Raw genomic sequence first — 24,201 nt, 5'->3', positions numbered from 1 at the left:
GAAGGATCGGAGCGCGAGATTAGTTATCACGGCATCTAGATTGGTACGTGTCTAAACATTACGAATATCATAAATCATGGGTTTGTACTTCAGGAAGTATTTCTGATAGAAATGAAAGGATTAATGCCTTTAGCGCCAAAGTCGATTTTTGTCTCCTTTAGAAAATATATTCTAGTTGATCTTTTTTTTCGTCAAATTTTGATAACAAACTTTAGCCAATGAAATGTGATGTCCATTTGATCCAAAATTATCAAAATATTACAGAAAAAATCATAAAAATTGGAAAACATGCTGCACTAAAATTTTGATGGGAACAATTACAGCATTCAAAGGGTTAACATGATTCAATTGTTCATTTACTCCACCGTGATAGCATAGAATTCCAGTACAACTACTCCGATAGCAAAATTGATATATGAAGTCACAGAAAAATATGGACAGACTAGAAACGCGGCATGCCTTTTGTTCCATGGTCGTCTCGGTAGACTATTGGCTTTTCATATTAAAATGAGCTTCAAAGGTGTTAAACTTTTTGGAGACTTTGTTTGTGGTTTATAATTGCACGAGATTATGCGGAAAATACGACGAGATGGCATCGTACTGCCAGTCGCGTAGCAACCATAGTTACTTTGTGAGCTCTCAGGCCAGAAACACTGCTTCACGCCAATCAAAACATAACACGCCAGCAGTTTCATAAACATGTCCTTCCTTGACGCACGTGTAAAAGACGGTATGACTGACCGTAAACCATTGAGTAAAACCAGACAGTATCGATAAAAGACTTTCAAATTTGGTTCAAACACACTCATTATATATTCATAACAATATGAGAGGAATTTTTAAAACGGTAAAACTCACTTTCCTGAAGCTCAAAACACTCCCCTTTTCGCCAGCACGTCAATTCCGCTCAGCACCACACGACAACAACAACACAAACTTTGCCGAACATACTTTCGCTTAACAATTGGCAAAAGTCCAAAAATTACCGAAGGATGCATGGTCGGCACTCTTCGGAAAAGAGAGGCGAGAGCAACCTGAGGCGAGGCGAACATGGATGGGTTATGTAACCGCTTCACGCCTTAAACAATACCTATGTTTGTCTGTGATGAAGTTGACAAACGCGCTGAGGTCTATCACTCTGGTACAATCCCAGCTCTCCTTGCATACTTGCTACCGTGACGAGGGAACATTTATATTGTACATATTTGTTGAATGCATAACAAGACCCATACATATGGAAGATCGTGTGAAGCAACATGTGGTCATTTTTCTATGACCAATTAAGTTGTCTAAGACTTCTTTCGCACTCGAGCATCATTTGCTCTAAGTCTGACAGTTATGGAAGTAGAACAATTGATGTCACTCGTTCTTCACCTGGGCTGTCTGCGTGTTGTACACTGCACCTGATGTACTTCCTAGGGAAATGAAAGAAATTGCATCCCTACCGTCCATGTCGAACTTGAAACATCATCTTTCATAGTCCGTGGGCTAGAGGGGGGTCTACGTGCACCCCCACAGGATAACAAACCTGTATTTTTCAGAAGCCTTGGGATCCCTAGAATACGACATGGAATTTTAACGGAAAGAATATAGGGGTGCAATAGCTGTTATTGTCATGCTTTGAAGGGTACCACAAAATCACGATTTTGCAACCCAATTGCATTTTCGTCAAATCTGTCTTCTTGTAAGTCATCTGCTGAGCTTATTTTTTAACATAGCCTCACTTGTTTGGTATCATTAGAAAGGAAATTTATTCTTCTTAAGATGACATATTGTACTATATATAAATTATATTGTACTATATATAAATATATTTATTATGCCTAGCTAAAAAATTGGTAGAATTTGAGATTTACTGTAATTTGCGATGTGAAACTTTGGGGTATGGGGTAAGTTTTGGTCATATTTCACAAAAACTGTAGAAGATATTGCACAGTACAATATGTCATCATACTTCCAAATTAAAACAAGTTCGTGGGAATGTACTCATTGAGGGGTGTTTATACAAGTATAATAAACTGTCCACTGGGACTGCATGAGCAAGATAAATAATGAACGTTTGCCAAAACATAAAATGGCGCCCTCAAGCAAATAAAGCATAAACATTGTACGTCGTGCATATATGATTTGGGATCTTCAAGAAACATCAGAGTAGTCCAATAAAATTCATAGTGCTGAATGTTTTACACTGGGACATCATATGCTTTGTTTTCTTTGTATTATTACCATTATTTTCTAAATGGTGGGAAATCAAAATAACGCTTAAAATTTAAAATTACTTGTCCAATTTTTCAGTAGTAAAAGACTATATCCCTTAAATATGAGAATATAAAGAAAACTAGGGAAAGTAGAAAGCCTTTTTCAGGTCAACAAATTTCAAGAGTTACAGCTACAGGGACTTTATGAACATAAAATATCTGTTGTACTCTTTATTACACACGCGCTACCTAAGCATTCGAAACTTCTCTGTAATTTTGCTATTTGACGTATTCGTAACATTACATACTTTCGTTTCCTATCCTTCCTCAAACCATATTTAAGGGTATTTAGTTCGTCAAGTCGGAAATAGCTTCCCAATTACTTGTATCTTTGCCCTTAGGATAAATGTTTCGTAGTGTTTTTCATCTGAAGATAGTGTTTGACTTATACCATCAAAATATCTGCCAAGCTTTTTCAAGATTTGCATTATATACTTTCATCAATAAGTTTTACAGTAATAAGATGTCAAAGATTTACGCCATCGTTTGGGTAAGATACAGAACATAAAGGTAAACAAATATGAAACGCGGTCGAATTTGACCTATTTGGTAATGACAAATGAGTAAAAGTAGTATACTGGTAGGTACGTATCCATCCTTGAAAGATAGCTGTTTCTTATTGGAATAATACGGAGAAGCTTGTGTGTGTGTGATATCTTCTGATCCAACATATATGTATTCACACTTTTACCGCCTACATTGGGGTGGAATATTTCATCGAATTTCACCAGTACATTAAGGCGTATTCTCAAGAATGATGAAACCGGGCTAGTTAAGTGCAAGATTCTCCAGAAATGCGTTCCCTTGCTACTACTTCGTACGGAATACATCTGGTAACAAGAGTTTCAAAAGTTGGTTTCAAGCTAGGTTTCTCCTTGCCTGGTGGCGGTAAGAAAGTAAACTGCTGAAATAGGCAGACGAATATCAGTAGCATTTCATTCTTTGCCAAAACCTCTCCAACGCATACACGACGTCCGGCAGAGAAAGGAAGGAAACTGTCTTGCTTCGGCAAAGCCTGGCCATCTTCATCCAAAAATCGTTCTACAATTAAAATAAAATGACTAGTTAGGCTGTATGAAAAGTAAACCATTCTTTGCATGTAAAACCTCTTCATCATGCAATAGCATTTTTGATTCGTTAATATATTTCTATTGATTGTTTCACCCCGATTTATCATACAACCTAGACCAGAATGTTACAAATGACAGGAAATCTCTTGGTACGGTGTTGTTTGTTTACACCAACTATGGAAACAGATTTCGTACGCACTCACTAGATCATGTTGTTTGAGCCTAAAAATATTTTCAAGGAATGAAAAGAAGTTCAATGCAATTACCATAGGATAAAGTTATTTTTAATGAGCTACAAGAGTAATAAATTCGAGCGTCCGTTTCGCTTTCTGGAGTTCGACAAACTGTCATGTTGCTAGCTGTCATTAGAAGGTGATCCGTTGATTCAGAAGCTTTTATCGTCACTAAATTCGGCATGCATTAACATACTTGTGTCAGCTTACGGTGAAACTGACCTATCACATCACTGTGCCCTACCACTGAGGTCATTTCAGCACATCCAGAGTGTACCAACAAGATGACATTACGCAACATACTTTTCATTTAGGGTTATTGGGAACTTTATAACAAGAAAATTCTTTCCAAAATGGGAGGGCGTTTGCTGGGATTAAAGAAGCTATCGTCTCACTCTCCCTTCTCGCTGCACAGTGACCTAGTTAGTACAAAAATTACGTCCTTAACTAAACCTACCCGGACGGAATTCCTGAGGCTCCTTCCAGTAATTTTCATCCATGTGAATCTTCCACAGGTTTGTCCATATTTGGGTTCCTTTGGGAACGTTGTAGCCACCTAAGTAAGAATTATTCCTGAATGTCAGGGAATGTAAAACAGTCTAGATATCTTATGCCATCGTGACTTCAACTGTGGATCACTTCCGCACTATCTCATTTCCATAAGCAATGTTAATTTACGTCTGGTTCAATGTTTTTGCAAATAAAACACGATTGGAATGAATTTGGGATAATTGGATGGTGAAGTAATGTCGATTTAATCTACAAATGTTATCTCATCTGCTTTTCCTTTTATATTACACACTTGTTTTATGAGTAATTTGCATATTGTGAGCTATATGGCACCTAACACTGTTGAGAAATTTGCAAAATATGAAAATCCAATTATCCCAAATTAGTTCAAATCGTGTTATACAGTTTGAGTTACGATTCCAAAAAAAATGAAAAAAGTGTTTCATTGCAAACCGTTATTCACATTTGACAGGTAATGACTACAAGTATTGAAATATTAGTTATGAACACTGAGGGAGGGACTCTTTAAAGGCCTGGAGAGAAAGTATCGTTACGCAAATGATCAAATGATTGTCATTAATTATTACTCCTCATCTATCATCGTATCATTTGATATCGTTATTGGCTTAGGTTGCTTTGTCACGTGGGATATGGCAAAGGTGATAAATCATGGTTTAGGAAACTTTTGCCTGCTCGGTGACCTGATATTAGCTGCTGAACTAGAGTACTTGAGGTTAGTGATCATCTTTTCTGCGCATTCAAATTTGTTGTAAATCGGTCGACGCGTTATTGAACTTTACCCCACAAGCAAATAATGTGGGAGACTTATAATCAGACCGAATTCGGTCGTGTAAGGGTCTCTACTAACTCCAACACTACCCACGACTGAAGGCGCAGTTTTTAATATGTTTTCCAACAGAATCGTGCTGTCTCAGTTGAGTTTATTGGCAGCATTTGAGGTAAGAATGTCGTCCAAAACATAGCTTCCGGCCTGGATGAGAACACTCCTTACCCCTTATGTATTTTGTATGTTTCAGAAGCCGAGGACAGTGATGTGTCAGTTATGAGGAGCATTTAATTTCTTTTAGTTCATCAACCGGTGTTTTGGTAAGAGTTGGCGGAGACACATTCATAACAGTATTCAATCCACCCTTTAAAGGCACATAAGCTGCAACTTTTGGCATTATTTTCATGATTTTATATTAAGATAAAAATTAAACCTTCGAAATGTTCTTCCTCCGAGACGTTTATTGAATTGTAATTATCCAATGAGTAGGACTGCATGGAGAGGTTTCAGTAAGACAAATAATAAATGGGTGCCGCACCCAAATAAGACCGCCTCCATACAACTACATGAAAAACAGCGTAAATGATGCATGTACACATTTGAATCTTTACAAATACAATATGATGCAACCGACCGACAGGGCGGGAGAGGGATCCACTGCACTTTGACAAAATGTTCTCTGTTTTTCAAATAACATGGCAAGATTTTGAAAATTGCGAGAAATTTAAAATGAACAAAAATTTGTTCAATTTCTTGCCTATTCTGCCACAGTCGGACGTTGAGGCACAGTCAATGAGAATATCTTTGAATTTGTAGATTGCAATGAATATCTGAGGAAATTGAATGTACCTTGAGGTTGGATAAAATTGTGCAGAGTTTTGTAACAAAAGCACGACATTGTATTATGGAAATTCAAAATAGTTTTTCCAGTTGTCCTATAAAATTCAAAATACTTTTGCCAATAAAAAACAGACTTCTCTTACACAGGGAAGCTACGCACACCTGAGTAAGGACACTTGAACGCACTTGTCCCGTTATGAGAGCCTTCATAAGAAGAACCTACCGACAGAGGTATCCTCGATAGTTTCATGGGGAGCGCTGAGAGGTGCGACTGTTCTTATTCTCATGGCTTCGTGAATGACTGCTTCACAGTACGGTAATTTACCCTTGTCAGATATCATCGGTAGTCTTTGTCCGATGACGTCATCTATTTCCTCTTGTACCTTTGTCTGCACATCCGGGTAGTTTACCAAGTAGGCTATGCACCAGTTCATGGTATTAATGGTAGTGTCAATTCCGCCTGTGCGAATACAAGTGACATAATTATAATCCTTCCATGCTAGTCATATGAACTTAACGCTATCCAACGGCCATTTGATCCGATGAAACCTTGGCCTAAATTTATGTGACAATACTGTTGACAAAATGCCGCGGTGGGACGTTCAGTGTTTTTGTTGAAATTTATGGCACCTACATACACCAGGAGAAGTTGTGTTAAAACGAACTTCAGTGGTGACCTCGTTTTCAGAATATGTTTTTTTAAAAAATGAACAGTTGGTCGACTTTGTTGTTGACATAAGGATTATAGCTGAAGTTGTAAAATGCAATGTGTATGTATGTATGTATGTATGTATGTATGTATGTATGTATGTATGTATGTATGTATGTATGTATGTATGTATGTATGTATGTATGTATGTATGTATGTATGTATGTATACTATGTATGTATGTATGTATGTATGTATGTATGTATGTATGTATGTATGTATGTATGTATGTATGTATGTATGTATGTATGTATACTATGTATGTATGTATGTATGTATGTATGTATGTATGTATGTATGTATGTATGTATGTATGTATGTATGTATGTATTATGTATGTATGTATGTATGTATGTATGTATGTATGTATGTATGTATGTATGTATGTATGTATTATGTATGTATGTATGCATGCACTTGTTAGAAGCACACTCAAACAAACAAAAGTGTGCGGCTCTAAGATTGATAAGGGTGTTTCATTCATAAGTCTATCCGTGCAATCAGTAGATCCAGTGGCTTATCCGGGCTCTCATATCATCAAGAGAAAGCTGTATGTGACTGCACTTTACAACAGTTTCCTTGATAAATCAAGAAGTACCCGGCATACGCCAAACATCATCATTAGCGATATCTTTGACGGCAGAAAAACGGTGATGAAAAACTGAAAACAAGGATTTTTATTACAAACTGTACTTCTCAGCTGAAAAGTGAAGTAACAGTGCATGCAAATTTCTTAATTTTCCGTAATAAGCAGATGGAAAAACCTTTCGTTTTCCCCTAGTATTTTGAAACCTTTTCTGGAGTCATTTATTGGTAAAAGTAAATTACCTCCAAAGATATCTGAAACTATTTGTCGTACATTAACATCTGTCAACAAATCAGCTTGATCTTCACCTGCAGCCTTAGCTTCAGCTTGGATCTTCAGAACGTCATCGACAAGGTCAGAGACGTTCTCTGAAAAGAGAACAGTGAACAGAACCTTCAATCGCTGATGATAAACAGAACAAGGCTTATTTGGTACTTAATCCAAAATCAGTGGTGGTCATTTGTGACTTTCATAAATGTAATAATCGCAATAGATGTAATCTCAACCGTATAACATGCATCCATAAAAAGTAATATACGAAAATCAACCATACAGGTAATAAAACACCAACCATAATTGTAACAGCATAGAAACCGTAAATGCAAGAATAAATATACTCCCCAGCCATATTACATATGGTATGGTAGTATAATACAAACGATAATAAATTTAATATTGCTATACGGCAATTTCAATAAAGCTACATCGCCATTGACGATTTGACATCTAAAATGTATTTATTAAAGGTAAAATGTAAAATCATGTTGATAAGTTTCTACTTTCATCAAACATTATATGCATAACTTTTCCAATGTAACGCTTTTCTTATGACATCGATTGACAAAGAACATTCTCATGCGACGGAGATGTACATTTCTCATCTGCAGGACTCGTCCATTTTTCAATGCAGAAAAGTTTTGGTCATTAAAAGTTGTTTGAATTAACAATATCTGTTCTTATAATGGTGATGTATGAAAGAAATCAATGACGGCATGTTCGCTGATTGGTCTATTTTGTTCGTGATTCGGTAAAATGGATCTTATGGTAGGCCACATAGCGATACTCTTTTGAATAGCACTGTGCATTGTCCTTGGCATATGACTGTAGTAACGTGTATGTTTCACCTTTGTTTCATGTGATAGAAGACTTTCTTGTTTTTTGATACCAGTAGTTGTCTGTTATAGCCTTAAAGAAAACTGTATGGTCGGTTTTTTGTTGAACAAAGTTCGTTTCTTTTTCATCCGAAGAGCCGCCTGTGATGGAATTGGGTGATTTCTTAAATGTTTCGACATGTTTGTCTATTTATTTTGACTCTTCTCAGTGACCAATCTGATCTGTATTTTATATTCCAGAATGAACGAGCGATCGCATCTTTGTGTTGTTCATTTATGTGCCGATAATAAAGACCGGATTGCGGATATACCGAATACAGTATAAACGAAATTGAGTGCAGTAACACATAACAATACTACATACGATGTAAAATACGAGGTATATAAATATTCCTCATTGATAAAGAATAATTGGCATAACACAATGATCATTAATAAAACGTGCATGAATTAATACGAATCCGTCTAGTATCTTGCACGAAAAGCCATAATAAGAAAAAGAACTAACTGTTCTTATAAGTAACAGCTTTCAAACGCCATAACAGCCCCTATTTTTTGATAATGAAAGAAAGCTATAAAGAGGATTATTATAAATCTCCTATAAAGTATGTTTGCGAATCAAGGTCAGAAGGAATTGAAAAGCTTAATAATATAAAAGCATATCCTACCGTCTACATATGGTTGAAGTTATGCAAAGCGTTTAATTTGTGAACTAATAATCAACTGGCACAAATATAAATACCCTCATAATAACATGTTTAATAGATTTTAAATGCCAATTCTTCAATAGAAATAATATGTAGACTTATGTAAACTATGGTTGCTCATTATTACACGTATAATTGTTGTTGTTATCTAATTTATTGGTGCTGTTCTATCACATTAACGTAAGTGTTTTTATTACATTTATGGCCGATTTTATAATAATTTCTGGACGACATTACTTTTAAATGGATGCGCATCTTATTACAAATATTGTTGTTACATTTATGGAGATTATTTTGAGAGTAATGTGCGCCTCAAAATGAAAGACTGAAACTTTTGCTCAAACTTCCCTCAATGAAACGTTCCACAATTCTCTTACCAAAGCAAGAACAAAAATCAGGGGTCATCGTGCAAACTTTGGTACTAGCGAGACAAGTTACCTGAGATTTCTCGATTTCCCAATGTGTTTGAAATTCAAAATGGCAGCCATCCCTGTGTTAACTCTATAGGGACAAATACAATTTTCGATTTTCGAAAAACTAAGACGGTGAAACTTTTCTTTCGTCAAGAGCTTTAAAGTGACCCCCGGGCCTATGACTGGTAGGTAATTTCTGTCCCCGAGACGCGTTCTACCTTAACGGAGGTTACATTGGTAGTGATAGTGGTGGTGATAATGATGATGATGATGATGACGATGATGATGATGATGATGGTGATGTGTAAAAATCATAGTGATCTACCCTTCCTACAGTATATGTCAGAAATGGAATTTTGTTGACCACGCTACACTTTTCTAGACTCTGAGAACAAAACACATCTTTCAACAGCCAGTCGGTTAGAGGAAGTCATTACCATACCTTCTCGCATTTTTATCTTGTGCTCATCGACTTTGGACTGGATAAGAGAAAACCACTCCTTTAAGAGTTTCTTGTATGTACGAAGGCCATTGGTTGGTATATACTTGAATATTGGCTCTAAGTCAGCCAATAAACCATTTCCAAAGCTTTCGTTGCCATCTTTGGTGAACTTCAAGATATCCTTGAATTCGGCATCTTCAAGTTCATAACTGAAAGATAAGTAAGTATATTTCCTTACGGGTTTTCTGAGAAGATGATGTGATGTTTGGCATACAGTTATTTCCAAACAGTAGAACGATTTCAAAAATTCGAAGAGTGTGGTTGTATTTCCCTTGTAGGAAGTGGACGTGACACCGTGACACGTGGTACTCTGTTAAAACGATATGAAAAAGTCAGTTGATGCTAGAGGGTTTTTTTCATTCGGATGATATATAGCTTTTAAATTAAAGTCAAAATACGATGCGGCCAGTGTGACAATATTTGGTAATTTCATTTTTACAGGACAAAATTTTTCGAAACATTAGAAACAACTATGCTTTTTTGCAATAATCTTTAGAGGTGCGAAATTTGCAATCAGTTCGTTTCTTATAACAATGCTGAACCAGAATTTCTGTCAGAATCTATTGCAATTTTACTATTTGGTGTTGTGCACTTCCAACAACTAACTTCGGTCATCTTTGTGAAGACTGGTATTCAATCGTCTCCATGCTCATTTGCAATCTATTCAACTTTATCATTTCATTTAGCTAAATCTAGTAAGTTAGGAGAAAGGTGAAAACACAATTTAGAAATTGAAAGCCAATTTGCACTTGTCAAGGCACTTACAATGTGTTATTGCTGAGATCAGCTGGAGAATACTTGTGGCAGTGAGCATGAGATTAGGGATATTTCCGTTAACTTAAAAATACATCTACTAAAATAGTATCTAACATAGCTCCCTCTTAGTTTATATTTTACGAGCGAAAATTTCTGCCAGAACAAGCAGTACAATGGAGGCTGCAGAGATGGATGGGCTCATCGCAGGTGTCTTTTCCAGACGTACTGCAAATATAACCATGCTATATAACAACACTTACCAAGACCAAGTAGTTTTATTTGCAGTTGTATCACCACTATTTGTAACAATCACCCCTACTTGTAACACTTACCCAATTTGCATCAAACCTTAACCCTATTTGTAACACTAGCCCAATTTGTAACAAAACTTTACCCTGTTTGTAACACTAACACGATTTGTAACAAAAATTAACCCTAGTTGTAACAATAACCTAATTTGTGATAAACCTTGGCCATATTTGTTTACATTTTGATGAAATTTGGTCAATTTTTTAGGAAAATTAGGTTAATTGTTACAAATAGGGTTAGGTTTTGTTACAAATTGGGTTAGTGTTACAAATATGGCTAAGGTTTGTTACAAATCGGGTTAGTGTTACAAATAGGGTTGATTGTTACAAATAGGGATGATACAGCAGTAAGTATCCAGTAGAAGTTTTCATGATTCATCTAATGTGATACGTTATCATGACTGACTCTTTGTGCAACAGTATATCTGAGCTTGTTTGGTTTTAACGTTACAAACACAAACACACACATACACACACACACTGATGATTTCAGACTGTGATTTCATGCAATCAAGGAGTACATTGACACAAACATTTAATGTTCCCGAAATTCTGTCACTAGAGTGGCTGTCAATCTGCCGTTGCGGTGCAAAACTGCCGAAAGTTACTGATTGACTCTTATATTGTTATTTTGGCAGCCTGACTTTCTTTAATACTTGCAAAAGGCACCGATATAACGTTTTTAATTACTGGTAACTTACTACCAATCAATTTCCCTGTAAATTTCATAAAGCTTTAGCCGATATTGAAAAAGGTTCAATATACTCACTTTTGACCAAAACACATGGTCGCCATCACATTGCAGACTAACAACATCAGTAAGGGCTGTGGATCAAATGGCTCTCCATTATTATCTTCAATAGCCTTCTTAAGACGAGGAAATGCATCTCTTGTCACTAGATTTTCCAATTTGTCTCCACTTGCATAATTCCTACAAAACAGGAAAACTGTTGTAAACTGAAACTACTACCATCTCGACACTACTAAATCTTTTACACTTTGTTCTCCTTTGGACGGTAAACTAAAGTTTTTGAGGATGTAACTGTGTGACATAGTTTGATAGCAGTTAAGCTACTGCCCTAAAAGTGTTACATGGAAATAGAGATTTTTCATAAACCCTACACTTATGATGAGGGTGCCATCAGATTGTATGCAAAGGATGCGTTTAGGACCTTTAACCCAGCGTACCATCTGTGTGTCCTCGCTAGGTGAGTGATTTGTGCTTTTTTGGAGAATTATGACTAGTTTGTGAATGACCGCGTGACACCTTGAACCCAGCTTGCCACATCGTTTTTGTAGGATTATTGTCCAGTTTCACGATGTGATCGATAAACCCAAGCTCACATTTCCACTGTTTTTGAGCTCAGGTGTGTTCACTGTACGGATGCAATCCATTTGCCCAAACGCAATTCGCCAATATTCACTGAATATGCCTTAATAAATGACTGTATGTACCAAGTAAGGTTCTTGCGACTTAGATGTTTAGATGTGAATTTAAGCATCCATTACAAATTATGGCAACATTCAAAATTCCAGCAGTTTGAAAAAGTAAATATTAAAATACTTCGACAATATTGAATTTATACCTCCCAGTCGTCACAAAGGTACTCGCAATTACCCCGGACATTTTAGTCAATTGCGAACAACAGTGGTAAGTGAAAATAAACAAAACTGTAACAGAAGCATTTGTCTGCGTTGAGACCGTATATCTCTACATTATGTGACACACACAAAGAGCGAATAATATTTTATTACCGTATTGCTTGATGAGCAATTTTACGCAAAATCTTCCACTTCGCAGTGAAGTTACCGGCAAGAATATCTTCTCCTCCCTCACTTAATAAGTCAACTGAAAACAAGTGAGGTAAAGTGAACTTAGGACAATTACGTAACAATTCAATAATGTTATCAGATGATTCAAAACATTCCACACTGTTTCACGGTTGAATCTTATGCCTGCTCAATGACTGTAGTTCGATCATCGACAGGCAGATATACGTAACGTTGCTGCGTTAGATTATGAGATATTCTACATTGATCTTGAACGTCCTTCAAATCTTCTAATCCACTATCTGATATGAGCCGATTACGCGAGTCAGAAGAGATGAAGAAGGCTTGGGAGGATTGCGATGGTGACACGACTGGCATGACTGTTGTAAATGCAATCTTCCAAATATATTTGCTGTGCTCGACCAATTACGTTATTGTATTTCATAAGATCAGAAAATACTGTAATTGCTGCAATCTCTTTCGCGCGGCTTATCGATGCTAAAAAGAGGGTGCTCGCCTGACACAAATAGTTTGAGACTTCTCAAGAAGAATATACATATAACATCTCTCTTAGAAAATGTTAATGTCAGACCGAGCGAAGGAAGTAATAGGGTTGACGATATGAGATCGTTTACTTAACACAGTCCTGGTCTTCCGATGGTGATACTAATATGATTGATGCAATATTATGTAATCACTTATTTGGATATGAATGTCTGTAACCACCGTAACACCATCAGCAATCTCTTGAAGATATATTTGCTTATTATTTCTACAGTGAACACTCTCAACAGTTATACAATAATTGTTAAACGGCGAAGGGTTGCTGGAACTATGCTGTTCCCTCCAATTGCCTATAGATCTTAACTTAGTGGTATCATAGTGGACACTTTTAGTTTAAGGTACAATCCTAGGGTCTGTGGTGGTACCAGGTCTTGATAAAGCATACAAAGGTAATTTAAAGTATCACAGGTAATAACATGCAAGTCATCAGTTGTGTGAATTTAATTGAACAATGTTTGTGAACATAATAAGAAGAATGTGATTGATCCTACTTCGGCCAATATTTTCAGAATTTAATACAAGCATATGATTGGTTATTATGTGAAGTTAATTTAGCGATGTTTGTCAAGGCAATACGAAGTAGTGTTCTTGTCTCTGAGTGCAAACCATTCTACTTTCTGACTTACGGCTATGAACCACGGGTCTCCCAGCGAATGCGTTCTGCTTCTTTACCAATGCTTCCCGGACAAGCTCGATGTTATTGAGTACAATGATTCGCTCCCTTCCGATTTTCAGGGAATAAATATCTCCATATTTCTTGGTGAAGTCTGTGATGTTATAAACAGGATCCGTGGCGAGAGCTGAAACGAGATGTGGTTGATTAGACATATTTCTCGCTGAAACAAAGAAATTGCAATTATGACGGATCTGTCTATTATGAAGCTGTTTCCAGCGGCCCGCTATTTCCCCATTAGCCTGGAAGTGAAGGTGATATAACTGTTTTCGGACCATTAATTAATGTTTTTCATATGTTTTTATTGTGAAAGAAGTGCATGTTTTATTCGTTCCCTGACGTATGTTGAAGCACAAGCGTAAGCACTGACAACAAATCCGTGGTGTAGACAATTGTTGATGTATGAGCCGAACTCGAACTGACATTCGGTTTTTAGGCATCACATTTGACATCACCCACATACATACTGTGTTGATGTGTTGATTGAGCTATATTTTGATATTGGTTTTAGGTATGGAATAAGATAGTGTATTTCACAAACAAACCTAACATTAATGGGAAATACAAAATTTACCCTTTTTTACAAAGATGTTATTGGTACATATTATATCACATTCCTTCTTACAGGTATTTCAGAACAAGCGTTTTTATCTCGTGTAACATAAGTTGAAAAGTAGAAATTTAAAAGTCAGGCATAAGAACAAGTTACACTTACTTTACAATGCTAATGAAATTTAAGTGCCATTGAAACAAATATATATATTCATCATAGAACGATCATCAACGACGCATTTTCCTTATTTTGTCATAAAAAGGGAAAGAGTTCTTTTGCATCCGTAGATGTTACAAGCAAATCATTCACATAAATTGAGTTATGCTGTTTACGAACTTACTTAGCCTTTGCGTTAAGACGACTTCGTGATCAATGCCATAATTTGTAATATGTCAGTGGTTTGGTGACATCTGGGTTTAGAATAGACAAATAACTAACCTCCTAGGCTTCCTATGAACGGTAAGCCTCTCGGTCCTGGAGGAAAACCTGCAGGTATGTGCATGCTCCATAGTGCAGCTATCACTAGCATCAGTACGATCACCAACAACACATAGGTTGGACTGCTGAGGAAGTTCTGAATCGCTCCAATCGTTAAAGAAACCATTCTGATAGACGGCCTGCTTCCCTGTAAACAACAATGGGACAGCTGTATCAGAACGCTTTGCTTTCGAAGGACAAGCCTGAGGAATTCACACGAGTGAGGTTCTGTGCCATCGTCGTAAACCACGTGCCTCTTTACGGCAACAGCTTAACGCTACCCGTTAATTGTATGCTTTGGCTTGTTAGAACGGTTCTGTGCATTAGATGTGGTACTCTCTATTTTGTTGGGAAAACCATAGACCCTCGAGGGTCTATGTGATAACAGGGACGCAATCACGTGTTGAAACGCTTATTCAGCAGGGGTCAGCTGCGCTGGTTTTCACTTCTGTTCAAATCTATATTTTAAACTGCACTCCCTATGTCACACTATTGTTCTCATCTGTGTTTATTTCCAATTTGCGATGCTTTCGTCAGAACCACCAAGCGGTTTTTACTCTACTATATTTTGCAGTTTAAGTGGTTAAGGGTTGAATACTACAAAAAGTCTTGCCTCTTTTTAGCGGCGCCTTGTGATACTTCATATATGCTCAGTCTTGATTCACTACCTACCTACGACTTTTTTCAACCTAGCCAAACCTCCAACGCTCACATAAGCATCACCTAACAACGCCCTAAACACAGGGATAGAGGGACTGACCCCTAAACAAAACACGCCCATACCAGAATTCGAACCTACAGACTTTCACCCGAAAACCGTACACACCCACGAACTCACGAACAGATTTCTGGCAGCTTGGTTTTGAAAAGTTAGGCATGCAAAAACATTACCTTGCTCTCTGTGACCAGCTGTCACCTTCACAATATGCAAATTATTGATCCTTATTGATTTTTATCCAACAATGGAAACAAAGAATGGTCGGTTCTGCAGAACCTGAGGCTGCATGCCAAAACACCTGCGGAGGGGGGGGGGGTTCAGGAGAAAACATTTACAATGTGCCAAGGGGTATCTGAAAAAAAATCACATTGCAAAGGGGAAGACTTGAAAATTTATTGAATATCAAATTCCTTTTCAAATACATTCTGGCGCTTTCATTTCCGGCATGCCCTTCGGGAGCAAGTTTTAGGGTATACTAAACAATTTATTGATGATCCGAGCAGCCAACTTGAGGTAAAAGTTTTAGGTTGTCATGATCCATATATGCATAAATGTTGCAAGTTTTAAATTGGGAAAAAAATATTTACAGTTTTGTCACAGACTCCAATGTGTAGCGGATCAACATTTTCGGCAAAATTCAAAAATTAAATTTTTGTACACCTGTGCACTTGTAAACACACCATGCTAAAAATTACATTTATATCAGTAAGCGAATGTCTATAATTGAACAGATATTGCTAGTTTATATTTGAAAATACGATTTCATAGTTTTCTCATAGACTACCATGTATCAACATTATCGACGAAATCCAAAAATAAATTTTTTGTACACAGATGCATTTTTACCTGTCACTTCAAGCAAAGTTTACATGAATTATCACACATATATATATGTAGAGATATAGCTTGTTTTTATGGGGAAAACGTTAGTAGTTTGCCAAATAGACTCCCATGTATTATGATATGATATTTTAGGATGAAGCACTGTATCGGACATATTTTGCCTCAAGTTCATTTTGGTGTAGCAAGTTTTAAGCGGGACTTGAACACGTTGCGAGCTTTTGTTAGGGGGCATTTGAAAAAATCTGAGAATATTTTTTGAATCCCCCTGAGAGATGTTTATGAATGCAGCCTTATGGTAACAACCATTGTCTATTTAGGTATGTTCCGACGAGGATGGGCTGACACAGCAGTTGGATATGTTAAAATTGTGACCGAATGATTTAAATTAGATAACCACATCCCCCTCGGAGTTTCTGGTGTTGTGGTTATCAATTACTTCATCGCACAATCAGAGCATATGGCTTTCTTATTCAGAACGCCAGCCACGGTTAGATTATCCATATACGAGAAACAAATTTTATTGAATCAGTGCCGTTACATGAGTATATATGTGTAACAAGTATTTATGAGATCACTATATCTCACACTCTTGCTGTGGAGAAAAGCAGACTTTTACCCACACAACATCGCAATATCATGTAGTTTACCACCTTTGCGCAGGGCAAAAGCTACAATGCGCAATTCACCATGGAAAAAGAGAAGTGTGACTCGGGTGAGAAAGTGCCACTTTCTCACCAATGGTGTCTCTGCTGTCATTCTCACTACTACGTGGTGAGAAATTCTAGTACTCACCAACATAATTATGCTAAGAACGATTAGGCAGCCGGATTCTCACCGATGATAGGGGAAATTCTCATCATCCACCAGTGTGATTTGTGATTCTCATCGCTCATTGGGAGACTTGTGATTCTTACCACTCCATGGTAGGACTCTTAAAAACTCATCAGTCCTTTGTGAGACACCAAATTCTTACCATCCACTTACTTGTCAGATACATAATTTAACCAGCCATATGGTGAGACTGTAAACTTAATATTGTTGAAATATAAAGCCTATAGTTTAAAACCACTTTTGACTCACAATAGCTGGATTACAAACGTATACTCAAAAGTCAAGCAAACTATACAACGACAAAATTTTAAAGTTGCGGTTTAGGTTAACCACAGTAAAAAAACATCCAGTTTGAATGCATTTTATTGCCAGTGTACAGTTGTCAGTGTACTGCTAAGTGGAGCGTCACCTTTTGGAGCCACTATTGAGTTTCTTCGCATCTCGTTAACACCAAGCACGGAGATAAGAACTCCTTGCATCAAGGAAGGAAATTGTTTAGCTGTAATTTATTGACAGCTTGATGTCAGTGGTTGCATAGGTCACTGACTGCAATCAGTTCAGAGCCTAGGAAATACCATTTTAAGTATTGAAAAGTCCTGCTACTTCGTGGTATTGACAAGCCATCGCAACTAAAAACCGAATGCGGCTAAAAGTAACGAGTGGACAGTTGTTGAAAGCCAATTTTAACTGGTATCGGCCAGTATCGCGCAACTTCTGTTTGAGTTGCATATGAAAACACACCTAACACTTTTTACGGTGTTTTGAAACGAAACATCTCATGTTATTTGAAATCTTTTCTCTGGACGCGTCAAGGAAATATTGAAAGCAGGATCCTACGTAACAATCATACGGCAGTGCTGGCTAATATCAATGGAAAATATATTTTGCCAAAATTCAATACGATAATTTTTTATGGAGGCGAGAAAACACTGAAGAAAAGCATTTTTTTAAAAACTGTGCGTTGTACGTAAATTATTCGGTAGAGGTACCGATTTTGTACAAGCTATTCCCAGACCGGCTGGTATTTCACAGACAGGCACAAATACACAAAACCATCCTACGTGCACGGATACAATCTATAACGGCTGGTTCCCTCATCCGCCCTGCACTGTGCCAATGAGAATGTCTGTCTAATTATGTTATTGAAACACAGGAAAATAACCGATAAAATTAGCATGGCGAGGCAGTACATCTCCTCAAAGAGTTTACTCTTGTTTTCTTAATGCTTTACAAACAGCAATATTGTCACGTAGCGAGGCTTGATATAGCAGTAGACGTATAAGAGACGGCACGATACACCGAAATATATTCTAAGGGACTGGTCAGTTTCTTCAGCCTGGAGGGGGGGGCGGTGGATTATTTTTTGCCGACGTCAAAAACTGGTTGACCCCCCTATTCCAAATTTTGAAAACAGGGTGACCCCCCCCCTATTCCAAATTTCGAAAAACAGGGTGACCCCCCCCCTCCGGCGCGCGACATAGGTAAAACAAAAGGTGGACCTAAATTATATATATATATATATATATATATATATATATATATATATATATATATATATATATATATATTATTTTACATTTTACATATATTTATATTTTAAATAGTCATTCTATGTTTTAATGAAATTGTTGACATGTCAGTTGTAAGATAGGAATTTCAAAATGTAAATCTTAAAGTTTGAATACAGTACATTTTGAATGAGCTGTATTTTGAATGAGCTGTGAATGTATTTATCACTTTCTATGCTTAACCAGATGTCCTGAACTGTTGTATAGAAATGGATGTCAATCATTAATATCAAAGAGAAAAAGCAGTGAATCAAAAACTTTTATGGGTGTTAAGACTTGCCAACAATCCAATTAAATCTCCTGAGGAGCCATAGAGAGCTTTTTTAGCCAAATCTGATGTGTACAGTTTCTGAGAGGACCTTTTCTTGTAACATTGAAACCATAAAAACACAGGTAATAATGACAAAAACTGCCTTTTTAACTGTTATTTTGTTCATAAAAAAAGCATCTTTCTACAGAAAACCAGTGACACAAAGGAAAATAATTGCATCAATGAGAAGGAAAGATATCTTGTCATTTTTCTATTTCTAAAATAAGTCACTGTATCAAATATATATTGTGAAATATTTGTGCATGTTGCTTTCTCATACTGAATTCTCATAGAGAGAACAGAAAAGTATCAGGAATTTGTCATCCTTTTCATATGAAATGCAGATTTCATAATGGTACACTTTCACTTAGCAAACATCAAGATATCTCTGAAATATTAAAGTATGGCGCCCGAAGGGCGCGCTGAAAAATATGAAACATCCGGATATCTCCGATATATATGCCCTGTATATTAAAGTCATGCACCTGAAGGGCATGCTGAAAAAATTCTGATATATAAAAGTAATGAGCTTGAAGAGCACGCTGAAAAATATTGAACATACAGATATCTCTGATGTATGTATGCTTGATATGTTAAAGTTGGGCGTGCTGAAAAATATGACTGATTATTAAAGTTACGCGCCCGAAGGGCGCGCCGAAAAATACAACTGAATGATGAAATTTGTGGCTGACACTAGCATTTTAGGCAATGATGAGCCTGTGTCAAAATTCAAAAACACACTGACCCCCCCCTATTGGGCATTTCAAAAACATGGTGACCCCCCCTATCACCCAAGTCAAAAACAGGGTGACCCCCCATGAATCCACCGCCCCCCCCCCAGGCTGAAGAAACTGACCAGTCCCTAAGTCGTAGTACTTTATTCAGCTGAGTAACTCTAGTTACACGGTAAACTTCTATGACCTACACTAGTCGTCAGGGTCACGGTTGAACGTCGTCTCGGGGCGTCGTCGGTAAAGTGCGTAGACACGGTCCATCCACGGAGGGACCGTGTCCCCAACGTTCTCCTAAAATCGGTGTCTGATGTTCTCTCTCTAACACACTGAGATTCATAGTTTATATTGAGTGTCAGAAACTGCAAAGTCATGGGTCTATAATTAACTACGAACAATCGGCAAAGTCAAATCGCTGTTGGTTAAGTACAATGTCAAACAAGGGTAAAGGTCGTCCAGGCATTGATGATAACTTCAGGAGTTGAAACAATAAAAGGTCACGAAAACGAACACGGGAGATAACGTGCAGGGTTACTGTCGGTCATTACAGTCAAATTCAAAGGTTAAATTCTAAGCATATATATGGCTACGTTACAATATCGATATTTTTAAGCGCGATTCATCTTCATTGTATCATAGGGAATTCAGGCTCCGATGGTGATGATCAAATGGTGACGATGATGATGATTAAACATTAAAAATGAAGGAAAATAAAAATATAATCGGACCCAGTAAAGTTGTTGTTGTTGTTATTGTTGTTGTTGATAGTATTTGATGAAAAGAACAAAGTATGGGTTGCAAATTCAATACAGCCAAACTATACACATGCACTGCAAATTCAATACAGCCTTTATAGTATACTATACACATGCGCTGCAAAATTCAATATAGCCTAACTATACATGTGCGTTGTAGCCTAACTATACATGTGCGTTGCAAATTCAATACAGCCTGACATTACCCAAAGGTTGTTACTTCATTGCCACACACTTTTTTTCAATCGCCGAAAATGCACCTAGCAAGCATCGAAATCGGTAAAATTCGACATAGGGTCAAAGCACAATAGTCCTTCTCAATCATACTCAGACATTTTTACCTCTTACCGATGAAAAGTCGACAAATCGGCAGGTTTTTCAATGCATCTCGTCGTCTGATTCCAGATTTAAAATACCCCGCGAAAGATCTAGTCACATTTGCAATAGTTGAAATTCGAAAGTGCCGCCTTTCCTGTGTTAACGTTTATGTGGGGAAATACATACTGGATTTTCGAAAAACTAAGACGTTGAAAGTTTTTCTGTCTCCAAGAGCTTTAAAATGAGCCCCAACAAGTGGTAGATCAGAAAAGAATTGTAGACATTTGAAAATCCGAATATCTGTCTCCGAGGCGGGTTCTACCTTAACGTGTCAAAAGTCTGTTTCCACCATAACCTTCGTTCTGGATTTTACTGGGGAATAGCCCAACTTTGAAAGCTGTCCGATGCGAAAAGTGGTCGTACATTGTTCAGTACTTACCAGATATCGGAGTTACCACGGGACCGTAATTTGTAGTTGAAGACACGCGGGTAGAAGTGAGATTGTTGGCTTTATCTACAGCACGGGAACTCAGTCCGATTTACAACTTCAGCTCTGATATTCGTCTCTCATCTGAATGAATTTCATCGCAAATTCGTTTACTTTCTTAAGTAATCTACCTTAACTCTATAAGGTCACATTGTACCGTAATGACACACCATCTCGTGATACAACGAATCGCTGACTCATCGCGATTTATTGACTCTGCAAAACTATTCATCGTCGGTACTTTTGTTGTCACCTGACTTGCCACGCGGCATCACATGTACATGTGTAGAATCACGTCACTTTAATTAAAGATGCTAACGTGTAAAATTCTGACGTGGAGAATATTACAAAATAACCAAACTCAGAAATAAATATCATAAATGCTTGTCACTTGGTACTAGGTGGAAAATACACGTGTTATCCATCATTCCATCGTTCGATGTAAGTTTAAGAAATTTAAGACCGTGAACAACACACCAAAGTAAATGAATGTTGACATAAAACGCAATTATTTTATTTCTGGGGACACTTTCTCAAACTTAGCTTCGTCCCCTGCCTTGCATCATGTCTATCGCTCCCCAGGGGACACGGAACTTAATAATACAAGAAGAAAGATGTACAAACCGTAACGGTCATAGCTTTACCAATGGACAGTGGAGCAGGGAGATGCTTTACCACTGTGCCTATGGTAGATGATCATAGGACCAGATGACCTATGACCTCGTGCGAATATCATCGCGGAATATATGTAAAACAGAGATGATCGTAGTAGTAGCGAGACCTCACATTGGGGCTAAGCAAGGTCTTGGAAATGGGGCTTGTGTACATTTTCTTCGCCGTTACGGTAGGTAAAGTGGGAAAAACACTCAAAGCGGCGAGAAGGATAAGCCATCATGGTGCCACAGAGTTAGGTTACAATGACCTATATAGTGACGTAAAAGGTGTCCGATAAATAGGCCACCGTCTTAACGCTACAGGCACGCGGGGCTGCGAGGATAAAGAAGTGTACGTATTCAGCAATCTCTATATTTACATTTCTACGGCGCAAGGGCTCCCGCAACAGACAATGAAGCGTCATCGATCAGATGTTAAGATCGTGATCTGTAAAGATTTGGAAAGTACGAGCTCATTTGACAGTGGTGGATGTATTGCACTATTTAGTAGAGCAGCAACAACACTCAATCTTTCACGTTTGACATTTCAGAATGGCCCGACACTAGCTGTAAGACTACACTACGCTGTATAGTGAACGATTACAAGACGCAAACACGCATACTTACCTCCTTTAAGCGTATGTTCCTTGTAGGGATTTCAACTCTGTACCATGTCTAACTAGATCAGACAAACCTTTTGCACGATCGCCGTTAGTTTGGCCTGTGTTCAGAAGGCTGGTACAGTGACTGCTGATCACGTGGATGAGAACAGCGACGTATTTATTTACCCGCATTAATTGCTCTGTTCATAAAACGATAGGGCTTGGTAAACACGTAGCAGAAGATCACAAAGGGTAGCTATTGTTGACGAATGCTGAAAACTCAATTGCGGAGAATTGTTGGCGGGGTTAAAGTTTCGCTCTTTCCGCGTAGTTCAGTAAGGCATATGAATACTAGGGGTTCGTGCCTTCATTTGAAAAGAGATTTCTTCAACGATTAATTGTATCGTGTAGAACGACCTAAAATAAAGTAATCTACCGTAGATCCGAACTGATTTCACCCTAATGATTTTGGTGAATTTGCAGTAACATATGAAAACCGTTTGGCAGTAGCACAAATCATGGTCATGAGTTTTTCATTGATTTTAACGAAAACAATTACGATCGATGGTTCAATTCTAAAGTGTCGCCTGCCATCAAAGAAGTGTGCTGAGGATATTTTTCCAGAGTTTATCATCCACCTAACACGTAACCTAACTCTATCCCTATAATTTGTACGGGGTAGTGACTGTTGCACACGGTTATCATTATTTAACATTGCACTTGGGCAGACTTGGTTTGTTTATTACATGCCTTGATGTGAGTGCAAATCAGTGCATAGATTTGAATAGATACATCCGGGGAGTTAGTGAGCGGTGTGAACGACGTACTGACCGATTTCCATAGTTACCCGGTTCGATGGAGCCCTTTGACGTTTTCGACGTCAAAGTAGACGCTTAACGTTAGATGTAAAATATCCATGCGCGCACTGCTATTTTTACATTCGTTAAAATCTGTTTGATGCTTGTCGATAATGGCAAATTGTTTAAGAATACCCTGCAAGTGTCTAATTGTCCCGGTCGTATAGCGTTTACTGTGATGAGGCATGTTATTAAAATATTATTGCCTGAATACATGGGTTTATGTGCCCTCGCAGCAGGAGACAATGTGCCTTCCATGTATTCAGGCAATAATGTATATTTTGCCCTTCGCGAACAACTGTCGAAAGCACAGACTAAAACTTCGTTTTGTGTTAGGACCGTGTTGCAGATCAATTCACAAATATTGTCAACGGTTTAAAACAGAGTTATATCCGAATGTGATTTTGAAACAGCGAATTGACTGCTTTACTTGAACAATGAACAGTAGCTTTGCTACACAATAAATTAGTTAGCTATCCTTGCCAGTGAACAATTTTTCGGGCGATTTTAAAGTAAAATCAGTGATATTTTTAGTGTGAGGTGATGGTTCTGCAAATTGACCGGAACTTTAATTTTGATACCTACTGTGTGGCTCCAGGGTCCATGGTTTAACATTATAATGACAATAGGCAGATGTCATGGCCTTGCCTGCCATTTTCACAAGTCTCGACTGACCGTCTTGTGGCACCCAACATGGTCT

The 24,201-nt window shown here is 37.6% G+C and overlaps 2 protein-coding genes across 3 annotated transcripts in view; one reads left to right on the top strand and one right to left on the bottom strand.

Annotated features, from left to right (window-relative positions):
* The window catches only part of LOC139148120 (reticulocyte-binding protein homolog 2a-like), a 581,355-nt gene that overhangs the window by 30,178 nt on the left and 526,976 nt on the right, over positions 1-24,201 (top strand). The gene's annotated exons all lie outside the window — the stretch shown is intronic.
* LOC139148117 (steroid 17-alpha-hydroxylase/17,20 lyase-like) lies at positions 1,976-22,828 on the bottom strand. Of its 2 annotated transcripts, none has more exons than XM_070719418.1 (10): positions 22,670-22,828; positions 14,790-14,976; positions 13,752-13,925; positions 12,547-12,640; positions 11,561-11,722; positions 9,668-9,876; positions 7,236-7,361; positions 5,922-6,158; positions 4,019-4,117; positions 1,976-3,299 (listed from the first exon to the last, which is right to left on the bottom strand). In XM_070719418.1, the coding sequence occupies exons 2-10, from the start codon at positions 14,953-14,955 to the stop codon at positions 3,031-3,033; spliced, it is 1,536 nt and encodes a 511-aa protein (XP_070575519.1). In that variant the 5' UTR covers positions 14,956-14,976; positions 22,670-22,828; the 3' UTR covers positions 1,976-3,030. The 2 variants fall into 2 exon arrangements, with proteins under 2 accessions (XP_070575519.1, XP_070575518.1); XM_070719417.1 differs by lacking the exon at positions 22,670-22,828 and adding an exon at positions 21,342-21,522 and having other exon boundaries at positions 2,400-3,299.

Source organism: Ptychodera flava, chromosome 13 (assembly GCF_041260155.1).
Source record: "Ptychodera flava strain L36383 chromosome 13, AS_Pfla_20210202, whole genome shotgun sequence".
Classification (NCBI taxonomy): Eukaryota; Metazoa; Hemichordata; class Enteropneusta; family Ptychoderidae; genus Ptychodera; species Ptychodera flava.
Note: the sequence above shows the minus strand (reverse complement) of the source record. Positions and strands in the feature narration are given on the sequence as shown.